The 23,888-nt window shown below is 44.1% G+C and overlaps 1 protein-coding gene across 4 annotated transcripts in view; it reads right to left on the bottom strand.

Moving 5' to 3' along the window:
* LOC144495190 (uncharacterized) overlaps nucleotides 1-23,888 on the bottom strand; it is a 984,403-nt gene that overhangs the window by 78,038 nt on the left and 882,477 nt on the right. Inside the window, exon 1 of one of the 4 annotated variants that reach the window (XR_013498220.1) lies at nucleotides 13,417-13,520. The exons of 1 other annotated variant lie outside the window; for it this stretch is intronic. Coding sequence is in view for 2 of the 3 variants with exons in the window: in XM_078215219.1 (XP_078071345.1) it covers nucleotides 13,417-13,477 (61 nt within the window). In the remaining variant the exon portion in view is untranslated. Of the gene's footprint in view, nucleotides 1-13,416; nucleotides 13,565-23,888 lie in introns of those variants that run through there. 2 more of the 4 variants (XM_078215219.1, XM_078215221.1) reach the window with 2 other exon arrangements.

Genomic DNA, 23,888 nt, shown 5'->3' with positions numbered 1-23,888 from the left:
TCAGTGTAGCAGGCCATCTAACATTGTCTGTGATTAGTTAGACTTTCCTTTGCAAATTCAGATCAATTGTGGCAGGTTACTCAGAGAGCCTGACAATATCAAAGGGAAATCGCACATTCAGGACTTGAGTGAAAACCTATAAGTTGCCCTTGAGAAGGTGGCGGTGAGCTGCGTTCTTGAACTGCTACAGTCCATATGGTGTCGGCACACCCACAGTGCTGTTTGGGTGGGGGGTGGAGTTCCAGGATTTTGACACAGCGACAAATATATCAATCAAATAAATCATAGAATCATTCAATCCCTAAATTGTAGAAGGAGGACATTCGGCCCATCGAGCCTGAACCGCCAACAATCTCACCCAGTTCCTATTCCCGCAACCCTGCTAATGCCCCCATCCTCCCTCCCCCGACACTAGGGTTAATTTAGCACGGCCAATCAACCTAACCCGCACATCTTTGGATGCGATGAAATGTTCCAACCAAACAAACTTCGCTATAAACATACATCTTAATACAGAAAATACGGATGCTCACTGCAGTTGGGAATGGGTTAATGAACCTTGTCACACTTAAGCATTAAGACCCGAACTCTGTGATTTTGTTGAGAACACTGCAGAGTTCATGTTTTTGTCAGAGTTCGGTGTTTTTCATGTCTGTGCCAGATAAGAGGAACAGCGATTCTTGTTATTCAGAAATGCGATTAACCCAGCTCGAAATAAGCTAAACAGTCTCCATTTTCATGTACCTTTGTTTAACACGATGGAGTTGACATGTATGCCTTCTGTCTTTGAATCACCATAGATTCATACATATATATTCATCATACGTTATTCATCTTATCCTGATATAAAGTATTATACAAACTTGTATGTATATTAGTTAACTTGTTTGTGCAAAACCTGTGATGTTGTTTCAAGGATATAAATGACGAACAATCGTGGCCTTGGAGATCGAACAAACTACGCAGAGGAAGATACTGCTAAAACAACAAGAATCTCACCATGAACAATGACAGACATCTTAGAGAATTGCAATGTAATGAGGGCGGGGCCCGGGACATATATAAACTCTGTTCTTACTTGTGTTTGATGAGAAGGCTGGGGGTCCACTGTTAGGAACCTCACTTCTCCCACAATTGTGAAAATAAACACTGCATTTTGAACCACTAATAGTGTCAGAGGGTTTTTACCTACAACAATTGGGGGCTCGTCCAGGATAATCTGTTTACAGTCCGGTTGAATGGCCACGACCGGGACACCGGAATAGATTATCGAACTCTAAATAGAGTGGGTCAAAATGCAGTGGGTAATCATCTGTGATAAGTGTGTGTGATGTTTAGACGTGAGTGAGATAGAGACTGTCTGAGTGATCGCCGGAGTTTGAAGGAAAAGCCTTCATGTGTAAGAGTTAGAAGGAAAGGCCTTCTAAGGAGAAGCCGGCTTAAAAAAAATAGTATAAGCGGTGGTACGGAGGGATCTGATCAACCCTTACAGGTATCACCGGACTCCGATAAGAGCGACCTGGGAGGGGGAGAGCGAGAAGGGAGAATAAGTCACTCCAGGTGGTGAGTCTAAACTTATCAGTGCTATGGCGGGACAAAGACAGTGGGGACCCCCTGGGTCCCTAATAAATGAATTTATGACTAAGAGGGACAGACTCATAAAACAGATGATAAAAGGGGGATGGGATTTAGACCATCCACTAGACCAACAACGAAAATGGGTGGAAAAGGAAAAGAAAATTGGAGTTCTCTTAGTTCATCAATTGGCTGGATTAATTGAACAGGTTTCAGTCTCGGGTAAGAAATGGACTGATGTCAAAGAAAAAATTAAAATGTTAATCAACAAAGGGGTGAAAGAGCCTCCGAATTTGGGGAGCGACTCTTTAGAATATACCAAGAATGTTGGGGAGTACCCGAAACTGCCCAAATAGATAGAGCCTTTTTACAAGCATTTAAAGACGGGCTGTTGCCAGCTCACCAAAAAATCCTTAAAATGGGAGTTCTCAATACTGAGACTTATGATGATTTAGTGGAATGGGCATCTGGAATTAGAGATGGACCAGATGAGAAACCATACCTACAAATAAAACAGGAAAACGTTAGTGCAAACAGTAGAGAAGATAAATCAAAGGGTGCGTGCCATAATTGTAGGAAACTGGGTCACTTTGTCAGGCACTGTAGGGCTCCAAAGGGGGGTAGTGAAGTCTGCAAAATGGCAGATAATGAAGTAATGAGGGGATCTGCAGGTCCTCTCATTGACGTGTACTTATCAAAGAAAAAAGCATTAATAAAGAGGATGCAAAAGGATGGCTGGGATACGTCTCAGACCTTAGAGTAGCAGAAAACGTGGATATATAAAGAAAAGAGAAACGAGGCAAAGAAGATAGGAGTATTGTTAATGCAGCAGTTAGCTGGACTAATTGAGCAAGATAAAGAAAAGATTAGAGAATTAGAATTCAGAATAAGAGAATTGGAGAAACGAAACCAAGTCTTCGAAGAAAAACAATAGAGAGAGGAAACTGTTCCTCTACCTCCTAATGAGTCCACACAGGGACCACCCGCTCCTCCAGAGGAGTGGGAAGTGCTAGAATACAACTCAGCACCAGTAACCCGGAGGGGAACTGGTGCACGGCCAAAAGCAAAATTATAAACCCGTCACCCAGTGTAAAACAGAGATTCAGAGAGCATTAGGGAATGCTCCCACTTATTGGAGCAGAATTACCACAATAAAACAATTAAGAAGAGGGATCAGTGAATGTGAGAATCAAAGGAAAGATAAAGAGGTATCTGGCTTGCCAATGTTGTTCCAAAATCCCGATATGAATGAACAGGAGTGGTGGAATTGACCCAGTGTAGATAATCACCAGACGGCACTATACTCAGTTCTGAAACACTTAGGCGAACAGGGACTAAAGGCGAGCCCCAGGAAGGCCCAAATAGGGAAAGCGCAGGTGTTATATTTGGGACACCCGTGACGTCCGTGGTGGGGAAGTTGTTGGAGAAGATTCTTAGAGATAGGATGTATGCGCATTTAGAAAGGAATAAACTCATTAACGATAGTCAGCATGGTTTTGTGAGAGGGAGGTCATGCCTCACTAACCTGGTGGTGTTTTTTGAAGAAGTGACCAGAATGGTTGACGAGGGAAGGGCCGTGGATGTCGTCTATATGGACTTTAGTCAAGCGTTTGACAAAGTCCCTCATGGTAGGCTGGTGAAAAAGGTTGGATCTCATGGGATAAAGGGGGAGGTGGCTAGATGGGTGGAGAACTGGCTTGGTCACAGAAGACAGAGGGTGGTAGTGGAAGGGTCTTTTTCCGGCTGGAGGCTTGTGACTAGTGGTGTTCCGCAGGGCTCTGTATTGGGACCTCTGCTGTTTGTGATTTATATAAATGATCTGGAAGAAGGTGTAACTGGGGTGATCAGTAAGTTTGCGGACGACACAAAATTGGCAGGACTTGCAGATAGTGAGGAGCATTGTCAGAAGCTACAGAAGGATATAGATAGGCTGGAAATTTGGGCAAAGAAATTGCAGATGGAGTTCAATCCTGATAAATGTGAAATGATGCATTTTGGTAAAAATAATGTAGGGAGGAGCTATACGATAAATGGCAGAACCATAAAGGGTGTAGATACGCAGAGGGACCTGGGTGTGCAAGTCCACAGATCCTTGAAAGTGACGCCACAGGTGGAGAAGGTGGTGAAGAAGGCATATGGTATTCTTGCCTTTATAGGACGGGGCATAGAGTATAAAAGTTGGGGTCTGATGTTGCAGATGTATAGAACATTGGTTCGGCCGCATCTGGAATACTGCATCCAGTTCTGGTCGCCACACTACCAGAAGGACGTGGAGGCTTTGGAGAGAGTACAGAGGAGGTTTACCAGGATGTTGCCTGGTATGGAGGGGCTTAGTTATGAGGAGAGATTGGGTAAACTGGGGTTGTTCTCCCTGGAAAGACGGAGGATGAGGGGAGACTTAATAGAGGTGTATAAAATTATGAAAGGCATAGATAGGGTGAACGGTGGGAAGCTTTTCCCCAGGTCGGTGGTGACGTTCACGAGGGGTCATAAGTTCAAGGTGAAAGGGGGGAGGCTTAACACGGATATCAGACGGACATATTTTACACAGAGGGTCGTGGGGGCCTGGAATGTGTTGCCGGGCAAGGTGGTGGAGGCGGACACACTGGGAACGTTTAAGACTTATCTAGACAGCTATATGAACGGAGTGGGAATGGAGGGATACAAAAGAATGGTCTAGTTTGGACCAGGGAGCAGCGCGGGCTTGGAGGGCCGAAGGGCCTGTTCCTGTGCTGTATTGTTCTTTGTTTGTTCTTTGTTTGTACCTGATATCCCAGGGGACCAAAGAAATACCATTGGACAGGAAAACAGCCATACAGCAAATGCCAAGACCAGTAACCGACCGAGGGGTAAGGAAGGTTTTGGGGTTGTTTAATTACTGCCGCAACTTTATACCAGAATTCGCAAGGCTAGCCGAACCAATACAAAGGCTAGTAAAAGAGGGGAAACCCGCTCTAGAAGTTATAGAATGGGGATCAGAACAGGAAAGGGCATATAGTAAACTAAAGGTAGAACTAATGAAGGCTCCAAGACTTGGACTGCCTGACGCTAGTAAAGATTTTCCTATCTATTGTAATAATGAAGGGGGGTTTTATTCGGCAGTGGTCACACAGGTCCATGGGGACAAACAGCGACCCGTGGGTTATTATTCCACAGCGGAGGGCCCCGTAGTAACCGGGTTACCCAGATGTATAGCCGCACTAGATTGCGTGGCATGGACAGAAAAGGTCAGCGAGCCCATCGTCATGACGGGGAATATTGTGTTGCACACCAAACATACCTTGGTGGAAATGCTGAACACAGGAAAATTGCGGTCTGTCTCAAATATGAGAAGGGCGAAGTGGGAGGCAGTGCTTCTCCCACCCACTAAGTCCATCACCATTGTACGAGACATGGGAATGAACCCCGCAGAAGGAATGTTAGGTGTAGGGTCTCGCCACTCATGTGGGGACGTAGACGAAGAGGTAGAGGAGAGTAGAATAAAAGATGTGCCCCTGGAGGCACCAGATTTGGTCCTGTTTGTGGATGGACCACGGAAATATGCAGATGTAGGCCCATTACGGGACAGGATTAGACGATATGTATTAGAGTTAAGCTCCCAATTGAAAGATATGCGGAAAACAGTACGGGACAAACAAATAGTGATAGATGAGCACAATAAACTAGAACAGACCCCGGAGGTACCCCCGGCGGGCAGCAAGGTTATGGTAAAAACACTACCAGGAAAACCTGGATTTGCCCCCAGATGGAAAGGCCCCTATGAGGTCATTATCAGTGGAGATACCTGTGCCTGCATAGATATGCAAGGTAGGGGTGTCTGGAAGCATTGGACTCAGTTAAAGGAATACACCAATTACGGCAACAAAACAGTTAAAAGGGGAATAAAGGGTTAAAAGAAAACAAACAGGTTGTAAGTTTCTCTCACTCAAGGGAGGGAGAGAGAGAGAGAGAGATGTAAGATGTAATTGCGATCGAGAGCCTCATGTGCTGGAATGGGGTATAGCAGATCAATGCGAGTTTAATAAATTAATACATTTTACGATAGGGGCATCGGACAGAGATTTGGGGAATGTGGGAATAATAGCATTAGATTACATCTGAAGAGTCGTAAGGAGAGTTAGCCATTTAAGCACACAGTAGATTCGATCTTGCATCTGCCTGTGTAAAGATAATTATTTTAGTAGGGATATTTAAAAGTGATAAAATAAATGGATTACTTGGATCAGGCTTTTGTTAAATTTGAAAATGTATTTTTGATAGAACTGAAGTTGAAAAGATAAATAGAATTATTCCTGCGTATTTGAAATGATGATGAATCACTTGTTTATGTTCCTCTGAGTTATAAGACTTGCAGTAATTTTAAGATATAGTCAAAATTTAACAGAGAAGGGAGTTACATGAGGTAGAATGGGAGTGCGTGTGTCATACTGGGAATTATTATACTGCCATAATGCATTCTAATTAAAATGTGTTACATGGATCAACCATGAAACTGTATTAAATGACAGACGGGCTAAAAGGGAGTGCCCGCCTATAATACCAAATTGACAAATCAATATAATTAGAGATGAGGGAAATAATTCAGTGGAATAATGAGATAAGAAAATGCTGGGGAAGTATTTGTTACAAACGGTTAAAGATTAAAGTGATAAGATTTCTTGAATTTACTTCTGTTTTGAGTTGAATTACAGCTTGGAAGGCAGCAGCATAAAAGTGACTGTTAATCAACGGTCTGTATTCTTAAATGTTTTACTTCCATCCCAGTTTAAGATGTTAAGTCTGAATAAATGTTGGAAGCTTCCATGTGTATCTGTGTGTATCTGTGTGTTTAACAATGTGATTGCGTGAATGTTTTGTTGTTGTTCGTTTTAATGTTGAGAAAGGAGTTAAACCTTGGAAGGACCATGTGCTCTTTCCTTGTCTTGAAGTTGAAATTATAAGAGTGTAGTTGAGAAGTTAAAAAAATAATAAGTAATTTTGTGAAAAATAGAAAAGCAGGAACAAAAGAATGAGGTGAATATACTGTCTATGAGTCAGTTTAAAGTCTATCAAATCAATGAATCGTAGTTCCGATTATCCCAAGTTACAGCAGGAGATTAAATCAGTTAAAACCTCAGTTGTTAATACAAATAAAGATGTTGTCCTTGAGTATTTTTAATTTGCATTTGATGCCAACCATTGAACACCATGAATTATTGGAACTTGTGTTGCCAGTTAGTTACCGATATGAAATTGAAGACTTGTGTGATGTTCCGATAACATGCAACAAATTACATCATTTAAATCGTCTAACGTTGATGATAGTTCTGATAGTGTAACTAGTTAAAATTATATACTGCCGTTGGAATTGTGCCATCTGTTGTTCTAGGTTTTCCAAATCTAAGAACACTGCAAAGCTTAAAACCTAACCAGCTAGGAAGCAAACCAAAACATTTCTAATCAAGTAACTCTTGTTATTGTTATATGTATTGTGCTTGTTATCGTTCTGAAAATGAAGGAATTCTGATCTGGAGCTCAGTTTAAAAATGGAAACAGATTAATTTAAAATTAAATTAAGAGGGTTTTGAGATACCCGATATAATTTGTAATAGCTTGCACAATTAATATTAACATGACAGGAAGTGAAACCGGATTACTTAAGAGAGAGAGAAAAAGAGTTGGAGACTGGCTTTGCAGCCAGACTCAAAAATCTTGCAGCATTCGACTGCACACAACAAACGGCTTATTCGGTTATCTGTGTTTTTAAAGAGCTGTGTATGGCAGCATACAATTGGCATCTATGACCACGAAACACTGGTGTTTACCTTGTGAGACAATCTGTCTACAGAAGGATCATTTCTGCTTAAACATTGCACTTTCAAATGTGGACAAACAAATTATCAAATTAGATATAATGTAAGAATACATCATACAAAGATCGGAGTTGTATGGTATGTGATTTAAATGAGTAAAGCGATGTCTTTTGATAGAATGTCCGGCTGCAGCCAGTGCAAAGTGTTGTGTGATTCACACTAAGCCAACTGAAGGGTCCGTTTATTTCTTCAGAATAAACTTGACTGATCTGAAGTAAATATGCCTTTCTTTAAGCATTGTCTTCGAAATAACGGTTATTTTAGAGAAAGAAGGGGAGAGAGAGAGAGCAGCCAAGGACCAGCGCTGAGATTGAAAAAAACAAAACATGTGTTTCTAAAGCATAACTAAATTAGATATTATTATTACATACAAGCAGTCTCCAGCTACATCAACAACTTGGCCATGAGAAAGTTTGTTTACCTTACATTGTACTTTCAGAGAATGCAGCTAAGTTTCTAAGTTGGACTCAGGATTCCAAGCTGATGAGGCCAAATTAGCTTCAATTAACTTAAAGCATAGCACAATTAATTACATTGGGCAAAAATACTTTGCACTGGCGAAGGCCATACAGACATCGGGGGGAAAAAAAATGTGGATGAAGGTATTGCCCATCATACTAAATGAGATTAAGGGTTGCTACAAACCAAACAACCGGATTAACCCCTTATGAGCTAATGACAGGATGGATGACGCAATTACCAAAAAGCATCATAACAGGTGGGACCGATGTAGGTCCACTAAAAGATAAAATCAGGAGATATGTTTTGAAACTAAGCACCCAATTAAAAGGGATGCATAAATCGGTAAAAGACAATCAAGAAATAAGAGATGCAGAGAGAGCTTGAAATGCTCCCTGACAGTCCCAACAGTGGGATGTCCTAGTAAAAATATTACCTAACAAATCAGGGCTTGTACAAAAATGAAATGAGCTGTATGAAGTTATAATTAGTGGAGATATCTGTGCCTGTATATACTCAGTTGAATATGCTGAAATTAATTGGAAAAATGTGTGATATACTCCACTTACAGATATAAACAAACAACAACTGACCTCCAAGCAAGCTGAACGGGCGCGCGGAAACTTTGCGCGTGGGAGATATAGCCTTTGGACCATTGTATAACGGTCGCGCGGGATATTAGTAAGTGATAAGATGCTTCTCATGCTGATACTCACGACCCTGGCCCTGTTAGCCATAGCGGGAGAATATAAATTGAATTATGAGTTAGGGATGAAGCACAGTGATCATCTCTGTAATGATGACTCTGTCTATTGTATGAACACCTTTGTGTATATGTCTTATCTGTATGCATCACAATCGAATCTGAGCAAGTGCTGGGTCTGTTCACACATTCCCACGCACGGAGGAAAGGGAGGAATTCCCTTATTTCCTATCCCTTTATCAGCTCCAGAAGTAATTGAATGGGTTTTAAATCAGAATGGAACCCAGAAAGGGACAAGGAAACTGACATTTAAAACCCCATCGGGTACCACTATGCAGGGTATCAGCAACAGTGATGTTGTTTCAAGGCTAGGGGGCGGAGGGTGCACTTTATCGTCCTTTAAGAAGAATTACCAGGCCAGCCACGACAGATCAGATTCCCCACCCTACTTCATTGTGAAAAATCAACAAAGGGGAGTTATCTGCCTGACAAGAAATGGAACCATACCTGTTGGCCGTAGTTACTGTATACAGCAGATTGATATCACTGATGACGCTGAGGCCATGATACAGATCACAATCCAGTGCCCCATAGCCACTGTCCCGGTTAGCCTCTCCCCGGCTTATATAAGCGAGATGACTGCATATAAAGGTACCTATTTTGTCTGTGGAAACAATGCCTATCCGTGGCTTCCCTGGAATTGGACAGGATCGTGTTATTTGGCATATGTGGTGCCTTATATTCACCATTACACTGACTTATGGGACCACCCCGAGATACACCTGCTTAGGGCTAAGCGAGCCATTCGTGAGACAGAACGATTCTTCATGATAGCCTACCCATTTTTTGGGATGGCAAAGGCAGCACAGGAACTTATACGGATGGCCTCAACCCTAGAGAAAGTTGCAAATAAGACTAAGGATGGGTTCGAGGAGGTGAGCACGGCCATCTCTGAAATGTCAGCAGAGGTTGTAGCTATTCGGACTGTGGTGTTACAGAACTAATTGGAACTCAATTATGTGCTAGCCTCCCAAGGTGGAACATGTGCCATAGTTGGCTTCGAATGCTGTACATATATTCCCGAAGCTTCAGAGAATATAACTCGCTTAGCAGATCATATTAAACAAGTAGCAAAAGCAATACAGGAAGAAGGGAACCAATATCATGATTATAACCCTCCGGGCTGGCTGGGGCAATGGTTCGGGTCGTGGGGTTCATACCTGATGCATGGATTGATTGTATTAATTGTAATTGTAATTACTTGCTGTGTTTATATGGCATTATTGAACGCCTGTTGCAAAACAGAAACAGCGCGAATTATGACAGTCGCAAGTGTACAGGGGGAGGGGGCAGACCTCCCGACTAAGGAGCTAGGCCCATTCCCCGATAACATGTGGTTCTGAGTTGGTCATAGATGCCATGTTTGGACCTGGCATCCGACCAAAAGGGGGAAGTGCAGTCGGGAATGGGTTAATGAACCTTGTCACACTTAAGCATTAAGACCCGAACTCTGTGATTTTGTTGAGAACACTGCAGAGTTCATGTTTTTGTCAGAGTTCGGTGTTTTTCATGTCTGTGCCAGATAAGAGGAACAGCGATTCTTGTTATTCAGAAATGCGATTAACCCAGCTCGAAATAAGCTAAACAGTCTCCATTTTCATGTACCTTTGTTAAACACGATGGAGTTGACATGTATGCCTTCTGTCTTTGAATCACCATAGATTCATACATATATATTCATCATACGTTATTCATCTTATCCTGATATAAAGTATTATACAAACCTGTATGTATATTAGTTAACTTGTTTGTGCAAAACCTGTGATGTTGTTTCAAAGATATAAATGACGAACAATCGTGGCCTTGGAGATCGAACAAACTACGCAGAGGAAGATACTGCTAAAACAACAAGAATCTCACCATGAACAATGACAGACATCTTAGAGAATTGCAATGTAATGAGGGCAGGGCCCGGGACATATATAAACTCTGTTCTTACTTGTGTTTGATGAGAAGGCTGGGGGTCCACTGTTAGGAACCTCACTTCTCCCACAATTGTGAAAATAAACACTGCATTTTGAACCACTAATAGTGTCAGAGGTTTTTTACCTACAACACTCATGTGATGCTAGAACTTAGTCATTTGGTTGGAGAATTGAAACTCTTGACTTCCAAGCCTTGTAACTTCCAGTCGATCTCGAGGAAGAGATAATGCCACTGCTGGCATCTAGTTTTTCCCAGCAAACCACTTCAAGAGACAGACGCAATGCTTGCCTCCAGTTACTAGCTAGCAAACCACCAACAGCAGAATTCTCACTCCAGTATGGCAAGAAGACCTGTTTCCAGCTAACCAGCAGAATTTACAATAGCATTATAAATGAGAGTAAGAAGTCTCATAGCACTTTAACCTGGTGTTGTGAGACTTCTTACTGTGCTTATCCCAGTCCAATGCCGGCATCTCCACATTATAAATGAGAGAGAGAGAAAGAGGAGAGAGGGGGAAGAGAGAGAAAACCTGCCTTCATCCAGCCTGAAGTAAAAACACCTTCTAACAGCCTCCAGCAGCCCAAAACTGAAAGTAAGAACTCTTGTCATCTGATCTGTCAATCATTCATGCTCCAATAATTTATTTTTTAATTCATTCGTGGGACATGGGCGTCGCTGGCTGGGCCAGCATTTGTTGCCCAACCCTAGTGCCCTTGAACTGAGTGGCTTTCTAGGCCATTTGAGAGGGCAGTTGAGAGTCAACCACATTGCTGTGGCTCTGGAGTCACATGTAGGGCAGACCAGGTAAGGATAGCAGATTTCCTTCCTTAAAGGACATGAGTGAACCAGATGGGTTTTTCTGACAATCGACAATGGTTTCATGGTCATCAGTAGATTGTTAATTCCAGACATTTTTATTGAATTCAAATTCCGTCACGGCAACAATAATCTCTCCCTCAATGTCTACGAAACGAAGGAGATTGTCATTGACATCAGGAAGCGTAAAGGAGAACATGCCCCTGTCTACATCAACGGGGATGAAGTAGAAAGGGTCAAGTTTTTAGGTGTCCAGATCACCAACAACCTGTCTTGGTGCCCCCATGCAGACACTATAGTTAAGAAAGCCCACCAACACCTCTACTTTTTCAGAAGACTAAGGAAATTTGGCATGTCAGCTACAACTCTCACCAACTTTTACAGATGCACCATAGAAAGCATTCTTTCTGGTTGCATCACAGCTTGGTATGGCTCCTGCTCTGCCCAAGACGGCAAGGAACTACAAAAGGTCGTGAATGTCGCCCAATCCATCACGCAAACCAGCCTCCCATCCACTGACTGTCTACATTTCCCGCTGCCTCGGAAAAGCAGCCAGCATAATTAAGGACCCCACGCACCCCGGACATTCTCGCTTCCACCTTCTTCCGTCGGGAAAAAGATACAAAAGTCTGAGGTCACGTACCAACCGACTCAAGAACAGCTTCTTCCCTGCTGCTGTCAGTCTTTTGAATGGACTTATTTTGCATTAAGTTGATCTTTCTCTACATCCTAGCTATGACTGTAACACTACATTCTGCACTCTCTCCTTTCCTTCTCTATGAACGGTATGCTTTGCCTGTATTGTGTGCAAGAAACAATACTTTTCACTGTATGTTAATACATGTGACAATATGAAATCAAATCATCTGCCGTGGCGGGATTCGTAGCTGAGTTTCTGGATTAATAGTCCAGAGATAATACCTCTCGGCCATTGCCTTCCCTTGAAGGGTCATAAAAAAATCCCAGAAAGTACATGAGGCCCTGAGTAAAAATAAACAAAAACCCATGTGAACCATTTAAGCAGCAATGAAAGGATATTTAAGCAGACAGCACAGGGCCTGCTTAGAGCTGCAGCCAACATGATTAAAAAGACACTCTGGCCTTAAAGGCACACTGGCATCACAAATCTAACAAAAATATTTGTTTTCTTCAATTAAAACCTGAGACTTCACACTGATTTAAAGGTTTTAAGCATTAGTCACAAGTAAGGCTTACATTAACACTGCAATGAAGTTACTGAGATAATCCCCTAGTCGCCACACTCCGGCGCCTGTTCGAGTCAATGCACCTAACCAGCACGTCTTTCAGAATGTGGGAGGAAACTGGAGCAGCCGGAGGAAACCCACGCAGACACGGGGAGAACGTGCAGACTTCACACAGACAGTGACCCAAGCCGGGAATCAAACCCGGGTCCCTGGTGCTATGAAGCAGCAGTGCTAACCACTGGGCCACCGTGCTGCTACCGTACAGTGCTGGTAACAGTCACATTTCAGCCCAGGGTTGTTAACTGGCAGTAATGAACATTCATCGCATTGTTACTTGGAGTGAAATGGATTACCATGTAAATACAGCAAATTCACATTGTTCAATAAATCTCAAGTGGCGAATCAGGCAACATGATGCAGTTTAGGTGATGCAGCAACTTTTGGATTGTTTGACCATGTCAAAATCACTGTACCGTTTGTGCATAAATAACTGTCAGCCCCATTCGCCTCATACTGTAACGGCAAGTTAGTGTCTCTGTGAAACCTGCTCGCTCACTCCTGAAAGTTCCCACCAGCTTGACGCGGAGTTCTGCACATTGCTTTGGTAGCTTCAGTAAAGCAATCTGACCCAGTTTTGATATCTGTTAGGCAAGCAAAAAGTTTCTCGCCCTTAAGAACCCGTGGTGAAGGGCAAGGAACATAATGCTGGACCGCACCATGGCTCGGAAACTAACAGAACACTCGAAGATGAAGTAATCAAGAAGGAAGCAAGTGGGTGACTGAACAAAATGAATTTGAACAGGTATTAGAAAGCACTTACTGAGACCCCGCACCGAGACTGACAGCAGGACTGCGGAAAGTACAAAGTAAAGAGAACTCATTGCCAACTCCTCAGTGTTTGGTCTTTCTCCCTCACTGCTTCTTGTCTTTTGACACCAAAATACAGAAGTTGCTCAAAGTGTTTCCTCATTTTCGGTAAAACCGCAGGAGATGTAAATCAATCTCATTCATTAGAACAACAAATTCACGGATGTGGAGCAGCAGAAATATTTATATACAACTAAGAGGCACAAACCACAGCATCTGCTGAAAATAGATGTTGCATCAGCTTCCAACGCAGACCTCAGAATGTTGCTCTCACACTCTAACTCCCACAGTTTCTATTCCAGTGTCCACATCGAACTGCTGGTGCAGCAAGGCTTGGATACAGAGTCTAACTCCCTCCACACTGTCCCGCCAAACACACCCATATCAGACAGCACAGGTTAGAAGCAGGGTAAGGTTTCTGAAGTTCTGCCCAACAATGTGCCTCAGCACAACCTCGGTCCAGCACCTCTTCTCACTCAATGTATTATTTCTGTTCCCTCACCAGCCATCCCGAGACTGGATAGGTTTGGATTGTTTTCTCTAGAGCAGAGAAGCTGAGGGGGGGACGACATGATTGTGATGTATAAGATTATGAGGGGTATGAACAGGGTGATTAGGGAGCAGCTGTTCCCCTTGGGTGAGGGGTCAATCACGATGGGGCATAAATTTAGGATGGGGGAGGAAGTTTTAAAGTATAAGTAAAGTAAAGTTTATTTATTATTCACAAGTAAGGCTTACATTAACACTGCAATGAAGTTACTGTGAAATTCCCCGAGTCACCACACTCTGGCACCTGTTCGGGTCAATGCACCTAACCAGCACATCTTTCGAACTATGGGGGGAAACCGGAACACCCGGAGGAAACACACGCAGACACAGGGAGAACGTCCAGACTCCGTACAGACAGTGAGCCAAGCCGGGAATTGAACCCAGGTCCCTGGCGCTCTGAGGCAGCAGTGCTAACCACTATGTGGGCCGGTGGGCTGACGAATGGCAGATGGAGTTTAATTTAGACAAATGCGAGGTGATGCATTTTGGTAGATTGAACCAGGGCAGGATTTATTCAGTTAATGGTAGGGTGTTGGAGAGAGTTACAGAACAAAGAGATCTCAGGGTACATGTTCATAGCTCCTTGAAAGTGGAGTCACAGGTGGACAGAGTGGTGAAGAAGGCATGCTTGGTTTCATTGGTCAGAACATTGAATACAGGAGTTGGGACGTCTTGTTGAAGTTAGAAACATAGAAACATAGAAAAACTACAGCACAAAACAGGCCCTTCGGCCCCACAAGTTGTGCCGAACATATCCCTACTTTTTAGGCCTACCTATAACCCTCCATCCTATTAAGTCCCATGTACTCATCCAGGAGTCTCTTAAAAGGCCCTATTGAGTTTGCCTCCACCACCACTGACGGCAGCCGATTCCACTCGCCCACCACTCTCTGTGTGAAAAACTTCCCCCAAACCTGTACCTACCCCCCAGCACCTTAAACCTGTGTCCTCTCGTAGCAGCCATTTCCACCCTGGGAAAAAGCCTCTGAGAGTCCACCCGATCTATGCCTCTCAACATCTTATATACCTCTATTAGGTCTCCTCTCATCCTACGTCTCTCCAAGGAGAAAAGACCAAGCTCCCTCAGCCTATCCTCATAAGGCATGCCACTCAATCCAGGCAACATCCTTGTAAATCTCCTCTGCACCCTTTCAATCTTTTCCACATCCTTCCTGTAATGCGGCGACCAGAACTGAGCACAGTACTCCAAGTGGGGTCTGACGAGGGTCTTATATAGCTGCATCATTATCCCCGGACTCCTAAACTCAATCCCTCGATTGATAAAGGCCAGCACACCATACACCTTCTTAACCACGTTGTAGAAGACATTGGTAAGGCTACACTTGGAATACTGTGTACAGTTCTGGTCACCCTATTATAGAAAGGATATTATTAAACTAGAAAGAGTACAGAAAATATTTACTAGGATGCTACTGGGACTTGATGGATTGAGTTACAAGGAGAGGCTGGATAGACTGGGAGGTTTTTCTCTGGAGCGTAGGAGGCTGAGGGGTGATCTTATAGAGGTCTATAAAATAATGAGGGACACAGATCAGCTAGATAGTCAATATCTTTTCTCAAAAGTAGAGGAGTCTAAAACTAGAGGGCATAGGTTTAAGGGGAGAGATACAAAAGGGTCCAGAGGAGCATTTTTTTCACACAGAGGGTGGTGAGTGTCTGGAACAAGCTGCCAGAGGTAGTAGTAGAGGTACAATTTTGTCTTTTAAAAAGCATTTCGACAGTTACATGGGTAAGATGGGTATAGGGGGATATGGGCCAAATGCAGGCAATTGGGATTAGTTTGGGGATTTAAAAAAAAGGGCAGCATGGACAAGTTGGGCCGAAGGGCCTGTTTCCATGCTGTAAACCTCTATGACTCTGTGCCACCATGCTGCCAGAGGGGATCTGAGAAAAACCTTTTCACTCAGAGGCTGGTGGGAAACTGGAATGTACTGCCTGGGAAGGTAGTGAAGGCTGGAACCCTTACAACCTTTAAAAAGTATTTAGAGGAGCAACTGAAATATCAGAACATTCAAGGCTGTGGGACAAGTGCTGGAGAATGGGATTAGCGTGACCTTTGTGGTAGTTAATGTTGGTGCAGACCCGATGGGTTGAAGGGCCTTCTCTGCACTGTATGACCATCTCCCTAGCCTTCACAAGCCAATTTTGGGACAGTTGTGTCATAGTCCCCCAAACCCAATCAGCAGAAAATACAAAAACTGATTTCATACAAGTACATGACATGATAATACAGCTTGTCTGACTACAGTGAGGCCGAATGCTCAACTCTGGGAGCTTGATAAGTGAGGGAATTCGGTGCAGTTTGGGAGGAGCTGGTAAGCTGGCCTTTTACAAAATAAAATAATGTCTCTGGCTCCCTCTCCAGATCAATGATACTGGAGGACTGAAACCCAGAGGCATTAATTAGGTGGACAACATGGTGATCGGTTGGTGAGTTTTATGTTTTCTCTCTAAACTGGGGAAGTATTTGAAAGTAGTACTGGGAAGATGTAAGTCTTGCATTAAATTCAAAGAATAACTAGTTAAACCTCTTAATATAACTACAATCGCTGAATAATATTCCTAAACTTGAAACCTAATTAGTTAAATAAAACACAAAAGATGGTAGGGCAGGTGATGTTGCAGCTGTAGCATGTGGGAGCTGATGAATCAATGGTGAGATCCATGGCAACTGCATCTGAGTAAGGTCTGCATCTTGAGCAACTGCAGTTCAGAATTAATGAGCTTCAGACACTGTGATGCATCAGGGAGGGGGAAATGTTACCTGGATATTTTGTTTCAGGAGGCAAACTTTATCTAGATTCTTCATATTTTGCTTATAGTCAGGGATACAAAGGAGTGACTCCAAGTGAGGCAGAAATGGGGATCCAGAAAGTGTCAATGGGGGAACCTCAGCACTCACACTTGTCCAACAGGGCTGATGTTCCAGCAGCTAGTGTGGACGAGAGCACAAACTGAGGGGGAGTGCAATATTGCTCACTGCAGTCGAAAATGTGATTCACAAAGACTGGGTTACCTGCCCAGTGCCAGAGTTAAGGGCATTCCCTAGGGGCTAGAGAAGAACTTGTGAGTGGGAGGGCAAGGATACAGTTGTCACAGTCCACATCCGTGCCAACAACCTATGAGAGACTAAGAACGAGGTTCTGCTGAGGTGGTACGACCAGAAGCACAAAGGTGGCACACACTCGTGGATTCCCAGCAGTGCCTGTGTGGAAGTTAAAATGCTCAGATTGAAGTTTCAGAGTTTGGGAGCTAAATTGTGCTGAAACTAAACTCTCCAAATTAAAGATTCATGCCTTCTCTGTGCAGTTTTTAAAATGTTTATCAGCTTGCAGATCTTCAAAAGAGTCAGTGTTTGCTATTCAGCATGAACAGGCTCACCTTCATCTGCCTAGGCTCCATAACATTCTGCTTTTTGGCCTTCGCCAGAGGGTGAGCAAGACCAGATTTTTCCATAACAAATTCCAAAGGCGAGATATGGGGATATGCTATGCAATTGAAGGATTAGCAGAAGTCCGTTTTTCATCGAATGAGAAAGGGCGAAAAGTCAGGAGATAATTGGCAAATATGAATGCAAATGAAGGATTAGAAAAATTGCTTGTTTCTGATTTGCTGTAATTGACTAATTGCTAAGTTGTTTCTCTGCAATTTCAGAAACACTTGCAGGACAGCCGTAAGGTGGTTCTCCTTGTGCATAGGTCATTAAGGGCCTCACATCGGTTTATGCGTGGTGTCTCGCGCTGTTTGTACTCAAGTCGATGAAGAGTGCCTAAGGTTGCTGGTACCCAGAATCTCTGACACCTGCAGTTGAAGCCCTGCACCGCAGAGCTCATGCGCTTAGGCATGGTGTGGACATCGCTTGCCATGGAGATACATGATATGTTAATGGAGCAGGTTTTGTCCTGAAGTGGCAATCTCAGTAAAGCATCTGCGTTGGCATGCTGTTCTGATCTCCGATACTCGATTGCAAATTTATGTGCTAATAATATCAGCGCTTATCTTTGTAGACAGCTTGTGGCTATTTCTGGAATTCCCAGGTATGGACCAAAAATGGCTGTCAACAGCCTGTGGTTGGTCAAAGGAAATTGTCTACCACACACGGGTACTGGTGAAATTGTTTAATGCCAGAAGTTAGGCCGAGTGCCTCCTTTCTCACATTGTGCATAATTTTGTTCTACGCTTGATAACATTCAGGATGCGGACCCTATTGGTTGCTCCTCCCCAGTTAAAGTTAATTTATTAGTCACAAGTAAGGCTTACATTAACACTGCAATGAAATTCCTGTGAAAATCCCCCAGTTGCCACAGTCCGGCGCCTGAGGGAGAATTTAGCACGGCCAATACACCTAACCAGCACATCTTTCGGACTGTGGGAGGAGACTGGAGCACCCGGAGGAAACCCACGCAGACACGGGGAGAACGTGCAAACTCCACACAGACAGTGACCCGAGCCAGGAATCGAACCCCGGTCCCTGGCGCTGTGAGGCAGCAGCGCTAACCACTGTGCCACCGTGCTGTCCCATAATATGAGATTCAACACCCATCCCTTAGGGCGATGCATCACATGCCAATTGAATTTTAAAGTGCACCAATTCCTCAGGTTACTTGAGCAGGTCTTTAGCTCCTTTCTACGCACTTTCACACTCCTTCATCCAATTCCATTGTGATGTGGAGATGCCGGTGTTGGACTGGGGATGGGCACAGTAAGAAGTCTCACAGCACCAGGTTAAAGTTCAACAGGTTTATTTGGAATCACGAGCTTTCGGAGCATAGAATAGAAGAATCCCTACAGTGCAGAAGGAGGCCATTCGGCCCATCGAGACTGCACCGACCACAATCCCACCCAGGCCCTACCCCCACATATTTACCCGCTAATCCCTCTAACCTACGCATCTCAAGACTCTAAGGGGCAATTTTTAACCTGGCCAATCAACCTAACCCGCACATCTTTGGATTGTGGGAGGAAACCAGAGCACCCGGAGGAAACCCACGCAGACACGAGGAGAATGTGCAAACTCCACACAGACAGTGACCCGAGCCGGGAATCGAACCCGGGACCCTGGAGCTGTGAAGCAGCAGTGCTAACCACTGCGCTACCGCACTGCTCCTTCATCAGGTGAGTCACAATTCCATTCTGGTTAGCAAACAATAAAGTATGAAGTAACTTTAGTCGTGTTGCAAGGTTTGGGCTGAACTTCCAGTAATAATTGATTCGTCCTAAAAATGATCGCAACTGTGACACGTGCTGTGATCTTGGTGCATCTAGGATCGCTGGTGGTCAGCGGTTCAGAAAGATAGACCCATCCCAAGCATACCCCTAGGTGAGGGTCCGAACTGAGTCGCAACCACTGCTAACAATCATTTTCAATCTAGTACAAACACGATGGGCCGAGTGGCCTCTTTCTGTGCAGTAAACATTCTATGATTTCATGATACCTCAAGCCTCTTCAGATAACTAAAGCCCACCCACCCTCGTCCCTCATACCTTTCCAGTAAACTTATTCTGCTGTTTCTCCTTGATATCTTTCTCAAAGTGCAATGGACACAATTCTCTAATTGAGGAAGAACTAGTGAATTATGATTTTTTTTGGTAGAGGAAGGACATTGCCTGCATCGGGCAATACATGTTCCCAAAGGCTGCGCATTTTCAAACTGATACATTGAACGTAGAACACAGACCAGATCCCACTTTCTCCTAATGCCATTCCCATACGCTTTGGTCTGAGAGGGAAGTGAGTATAAAATAGACTGGTTCCTGCTCATCGCCCCACCATTCCCCATTCCTTCCCTCTCCCCAAACCCACCCATATTCCTCCCCCATCACCACCACCTTCCCCCATTCCCCCCAATTCACTCTCCACACCCCCATTCCCTCCAATCTCTCCACGTACCCCTGTTCCCCCCCCTCACCACCCCACTTCCCCAACACTTCCCCTCCTCCAACACCCCCACCACAACCCCCTTCCACTCACCCCGTTCCCCCGCCACCCATCCCACCACCACTCCATCAGGGCGGCACGGTAGCACAGTAGTTAGCATTGCTGCTTCACAGCTCCAGGGACCTGGGTTCAATTCCCGGCTTGGGTCACTGTCTGTGTGGAGTTTGCACATTCTCCTCGTGTCTGCGTGGGTTTCCTCCGGGTGCTCCGGTTTCCTCCCACAGTCCAAAAATGTGCGGGTTAGGTTGATTGGTCATGCTAAAATTGCTCCTTAGTGTCCTGAGATGCGTAGGTTAGAGGGATTAGTGGGTAAATATATAGGGATATGGGGGTAGGGCCTGGGTGGGATTGTGGTCGGTGCAGACTCGATGGGCCGGATGGCCTCTTTCTGTGCTGTAGGGTTTCATCCCACCTCCAGCTCAGCTGAATGCATTTTAAGAAGATGGATAACTCATTCCCCCTACCCATGAGTGAAGGTCAGGATTGAGAGTGGCATCAGTCTGTATATTTGCAGCTCATTATAATTCAAAATCCTCTTCAGAAAGTGCTGAATTCTTTCTTTTTCAAACCAGATAGTATCTTTTCAGCAGGACTTTCTCATTTACAGTGTGTCACTGAGTAATCAGAGAAACCAAACAGCTGAGAAACAAACGGGAAAGGAAGCCAGGGTTTCATTTTTAATGTGGAGATGCCGGCGTTGGACTGGGGTAAGCACAGTAAGAAGTCTCACAACACCAGGTTAAAGTCCAACAGGTTTGACTTTGGACTTGTTGACTGTTGGACTTTAACCTGGTGTTGTGAGACTTCTTACTATTTCATTTTTAATGCAGGGTAAAGGATTTTCAACTTCATCAACTCTGAATACCAATGCTCCTCTTGGTCCTTCTGCCCTTTCTCTAACTCAATCCCTCCTTCCAATCTCACCCATTGTCATGCTTTCACTAACACCCTCTGACCCTATTCGCTCCAACCGTTTGTTTTTATTTATTCATTTGGGCATCTTCTTAAGCCCAGCATTTACTGAACATCCCTGATGGCCCTTAGGTATGTTGGAAAACCCCAAATGACTATCTCCTTCGAATCTCCTTCATTCAGTTTTGAGCTCTGTGTGATGCTGAACTCTCTGCTTCCATGTCCACGCTTGGCCAGGAGTTTGCCATCTTGGTCAGTCAACCTCTCCAAAGTCTTCAGGATTTTTCTTCCACTTGGATTTCTCCCACTAGCTTCTTATCATCTCTCGATCTTTTCATTGGCATGTCAGCAGTTCCCATCCGCCATCACAATTTCTCTACTCAGCTCACTTATTTTAAACTTGTAGCAAACTGTTCTCTTCAAGATCAATCCTGACATTTTCAGTACTCCTGCTGTCACTGTTGGTATCTGACAAACAGATGCCTCACAGCGCTTGGGATCCGGGTTCATTTCCAGCCTCGGCTAACTGTGTGGAGTCTGCACGTTCTCCCCGCATCGATGTGGATTTTCTCCCGGTGTATACGGGTTAGCTGGACTGGCTATGCTAAATTGCCCTTTAGTGTCAGGGGGATTAGCAGGGTGAATATGTGAGGTTACGGGTATGGGGCCTGGGTGGGATTGTTGTCAGTGTAGGCTCGATGGGCCGAATGGCCTCCTTCTACACTCTTGGGATTCCATGATACCTTGCAGAGGTTGAACACTAAGTCTTTAACACAACCTTCTACCTCCACCTGAACCATGGAAAACTGGAAAGAATATGAACTTGTTCAAGGCTGTGCATTTTCAAGCTGTTGTTATGTAGAATGTACAGCCCAGAACCAGATCCTACTTTCACACGATGCCCATTCCCCATGCTTTCCACCAACTCCACCAATTTTTGTGTCGTCTGCGAACTTACTAATCAAACCAGCCACATTTTCCTTCAAATCATTTATATACATTATGAACAACGAAGATCCCAGAACTGATCCCTGTGGAACAGTGGAACACCGCTAGTCACAGCCTTCCATTCAGAAAAGCCTCCCTCGACTGCTACCCTTTGTCTTCTGTGCCCAAGCCAGTTCTGTATCCATCTTACCAGCTCTCCTCTGATCCTGTGTGACTTCACCTTTCGTACCAGTCCACCATGAGGTACCTTGTCAAAGGCTTTACTGAAGTCCATGTAGACAACATCTACTTCCTTTCCCTCATCTATCATCTTCGTCACTTCCTCGAAAATCTCGATCAAGTTAGTGAGGCACGACCTCCCCTTCACAAAACCATGCTATCACTAATAAGTCTTATTTGTTTCTAAATGTGAGTAAATCCTGTCCCTAACAATCTTTTCTAATAATTTCCCTACCACTGACGTAAGGGGACAGGTCCCGTTCTTTCCTCAATTTTTCCAGCACCCCCATGTCTGTCCTCCAGCAAAGTTCCTGGACAGAGCTAAAGCATCAACTTGGAAAACTCTGTCCTTTTTCTTGAGTCGGGGTTTTTCCGGGAGGCTTATTGAGCCTCCACTCTTTCTGCCAAATCTGGAAATACCAGATCCAAAACAGGTTCGAAGACGGTGTCCCATTACTCATTCAGCTGGCATAACCCCTGTGGTACGAGAAACTTGCCAAGCATAAAGGCAGTGGCCTGTGAACTTGCTTTATCATTGATGATATGAACATTTGAACAGCTTGTTCTGCTAAACCATTGGAAGCTGGATGGTGAGGGACGGACTGAATGTGGCACTGGTTTATCCTCTCGGACTAAACCCAACAACAGCTTGTGATCTGATATTATGATGAAATGTCTCCCATGTATATGAATGAAACTTCTTCCAAAAATTACCACCAGACTCTCTTTGTCAATCTAAGAATATTTTTTCTCAGCATCTGTTAAGGTTCTTGCCGCAAATGCAATTGACCTCTCTGTTCAGCCTGACATCTTGTGGGACAGGACTGCTCCCTCTCCATTTGATGATACGTCACAGGTAACTACTAATGGTTTGGTTGGAAAGAAGATACAAGCAGTGTTGACAACTTAAATGCTTGCTTAATTTTTCCCAAACACCTCTTTTTGTGTTTCTGCCCATTTCCATTACTGATGCTTCTTAAAAAGCTGGTGAAACATAGAAGATAGGAGCAGGAAGAGGCCATTTGACCCTTTAATCTGCTCTGCCATTCATCACGATCATGGCTGATCTCCAACTCAATAGCCTAATCCTGCTTTCTCCCCATAACCTTTGGTCCCATTCGCCCCAAGTGCTATATCCAGCCGCCTCTTCAATACATTCAATGTTTTGGCATCAACTACTTCCTGTGGTAATGAATTCCACAGGCTCACCACTCTTTGGGTGAAGAAATGTCTCCTCACCTCCGTCCTAAATGATCTACCCCGAATCCTCAGTCTGTGACCCCTGGTTCTGGACTCCCCCATCATCGGGAACATCTTCCCTGCATCTACCCTGTAGAGTCCTGTTAGAATTTTATAAGTCTACGAAATCCCCCCCTCATTCATCTGAACTCCAGCGAAAACAATCCTAACCTAGTCAATCTCTCCTCACACATCAGTCCCGCCATCCCCGGAATCAAGCTTTGCAAGAATCTGCTGTAATAATTCACCATTCCCAAGAACCATTTTAACTCTGATGCATGCGCATCTGTCATAACTCTTTGTGGGTGTTGATAGTAAATAACTGCTGGGAATCTTCATTCAACTCCAGCTGCTGGATCTAACTTGGTGTACTTAAGGGTCCCTGGTGGAAGAGGTCCTCTATTCTAACTAAGGTCCTCAGTTTAGTTAATTTATAATCCCCACACATTCTTACAGTGCGATCTGGCTTCAAAAGTAGGGACTATGGATGCAGCCCATTCAGAGAACTGTACAAATTCTATGACACCCAGGTTTCCAATCGTCCGAACTCCACCTTTACTTTATGATGGGAGTGCATAAAGCACTGGGAGGGCATGAAA

This window comes from Mustelus asterias, chromosome 6, assembly GCF_964213995.1.
Source record: "Mustelus asterias chromosome 6, sMusAst1.hap1.1, whole genome shotgun sequence".
In the NCBI taxonomy this organism is placed as follows: domain Eukaryota; kingdom Metazoa; phylum Chordata; class Chondrichthyes; order Carcharhiniformes; family Triakidae; genus Mustelus; species Mustelus asterias.
Note: the sequence above shows the minus strand (reverse complement) of the source record. Positions and strands in the feature narration are given on the sequence as shown.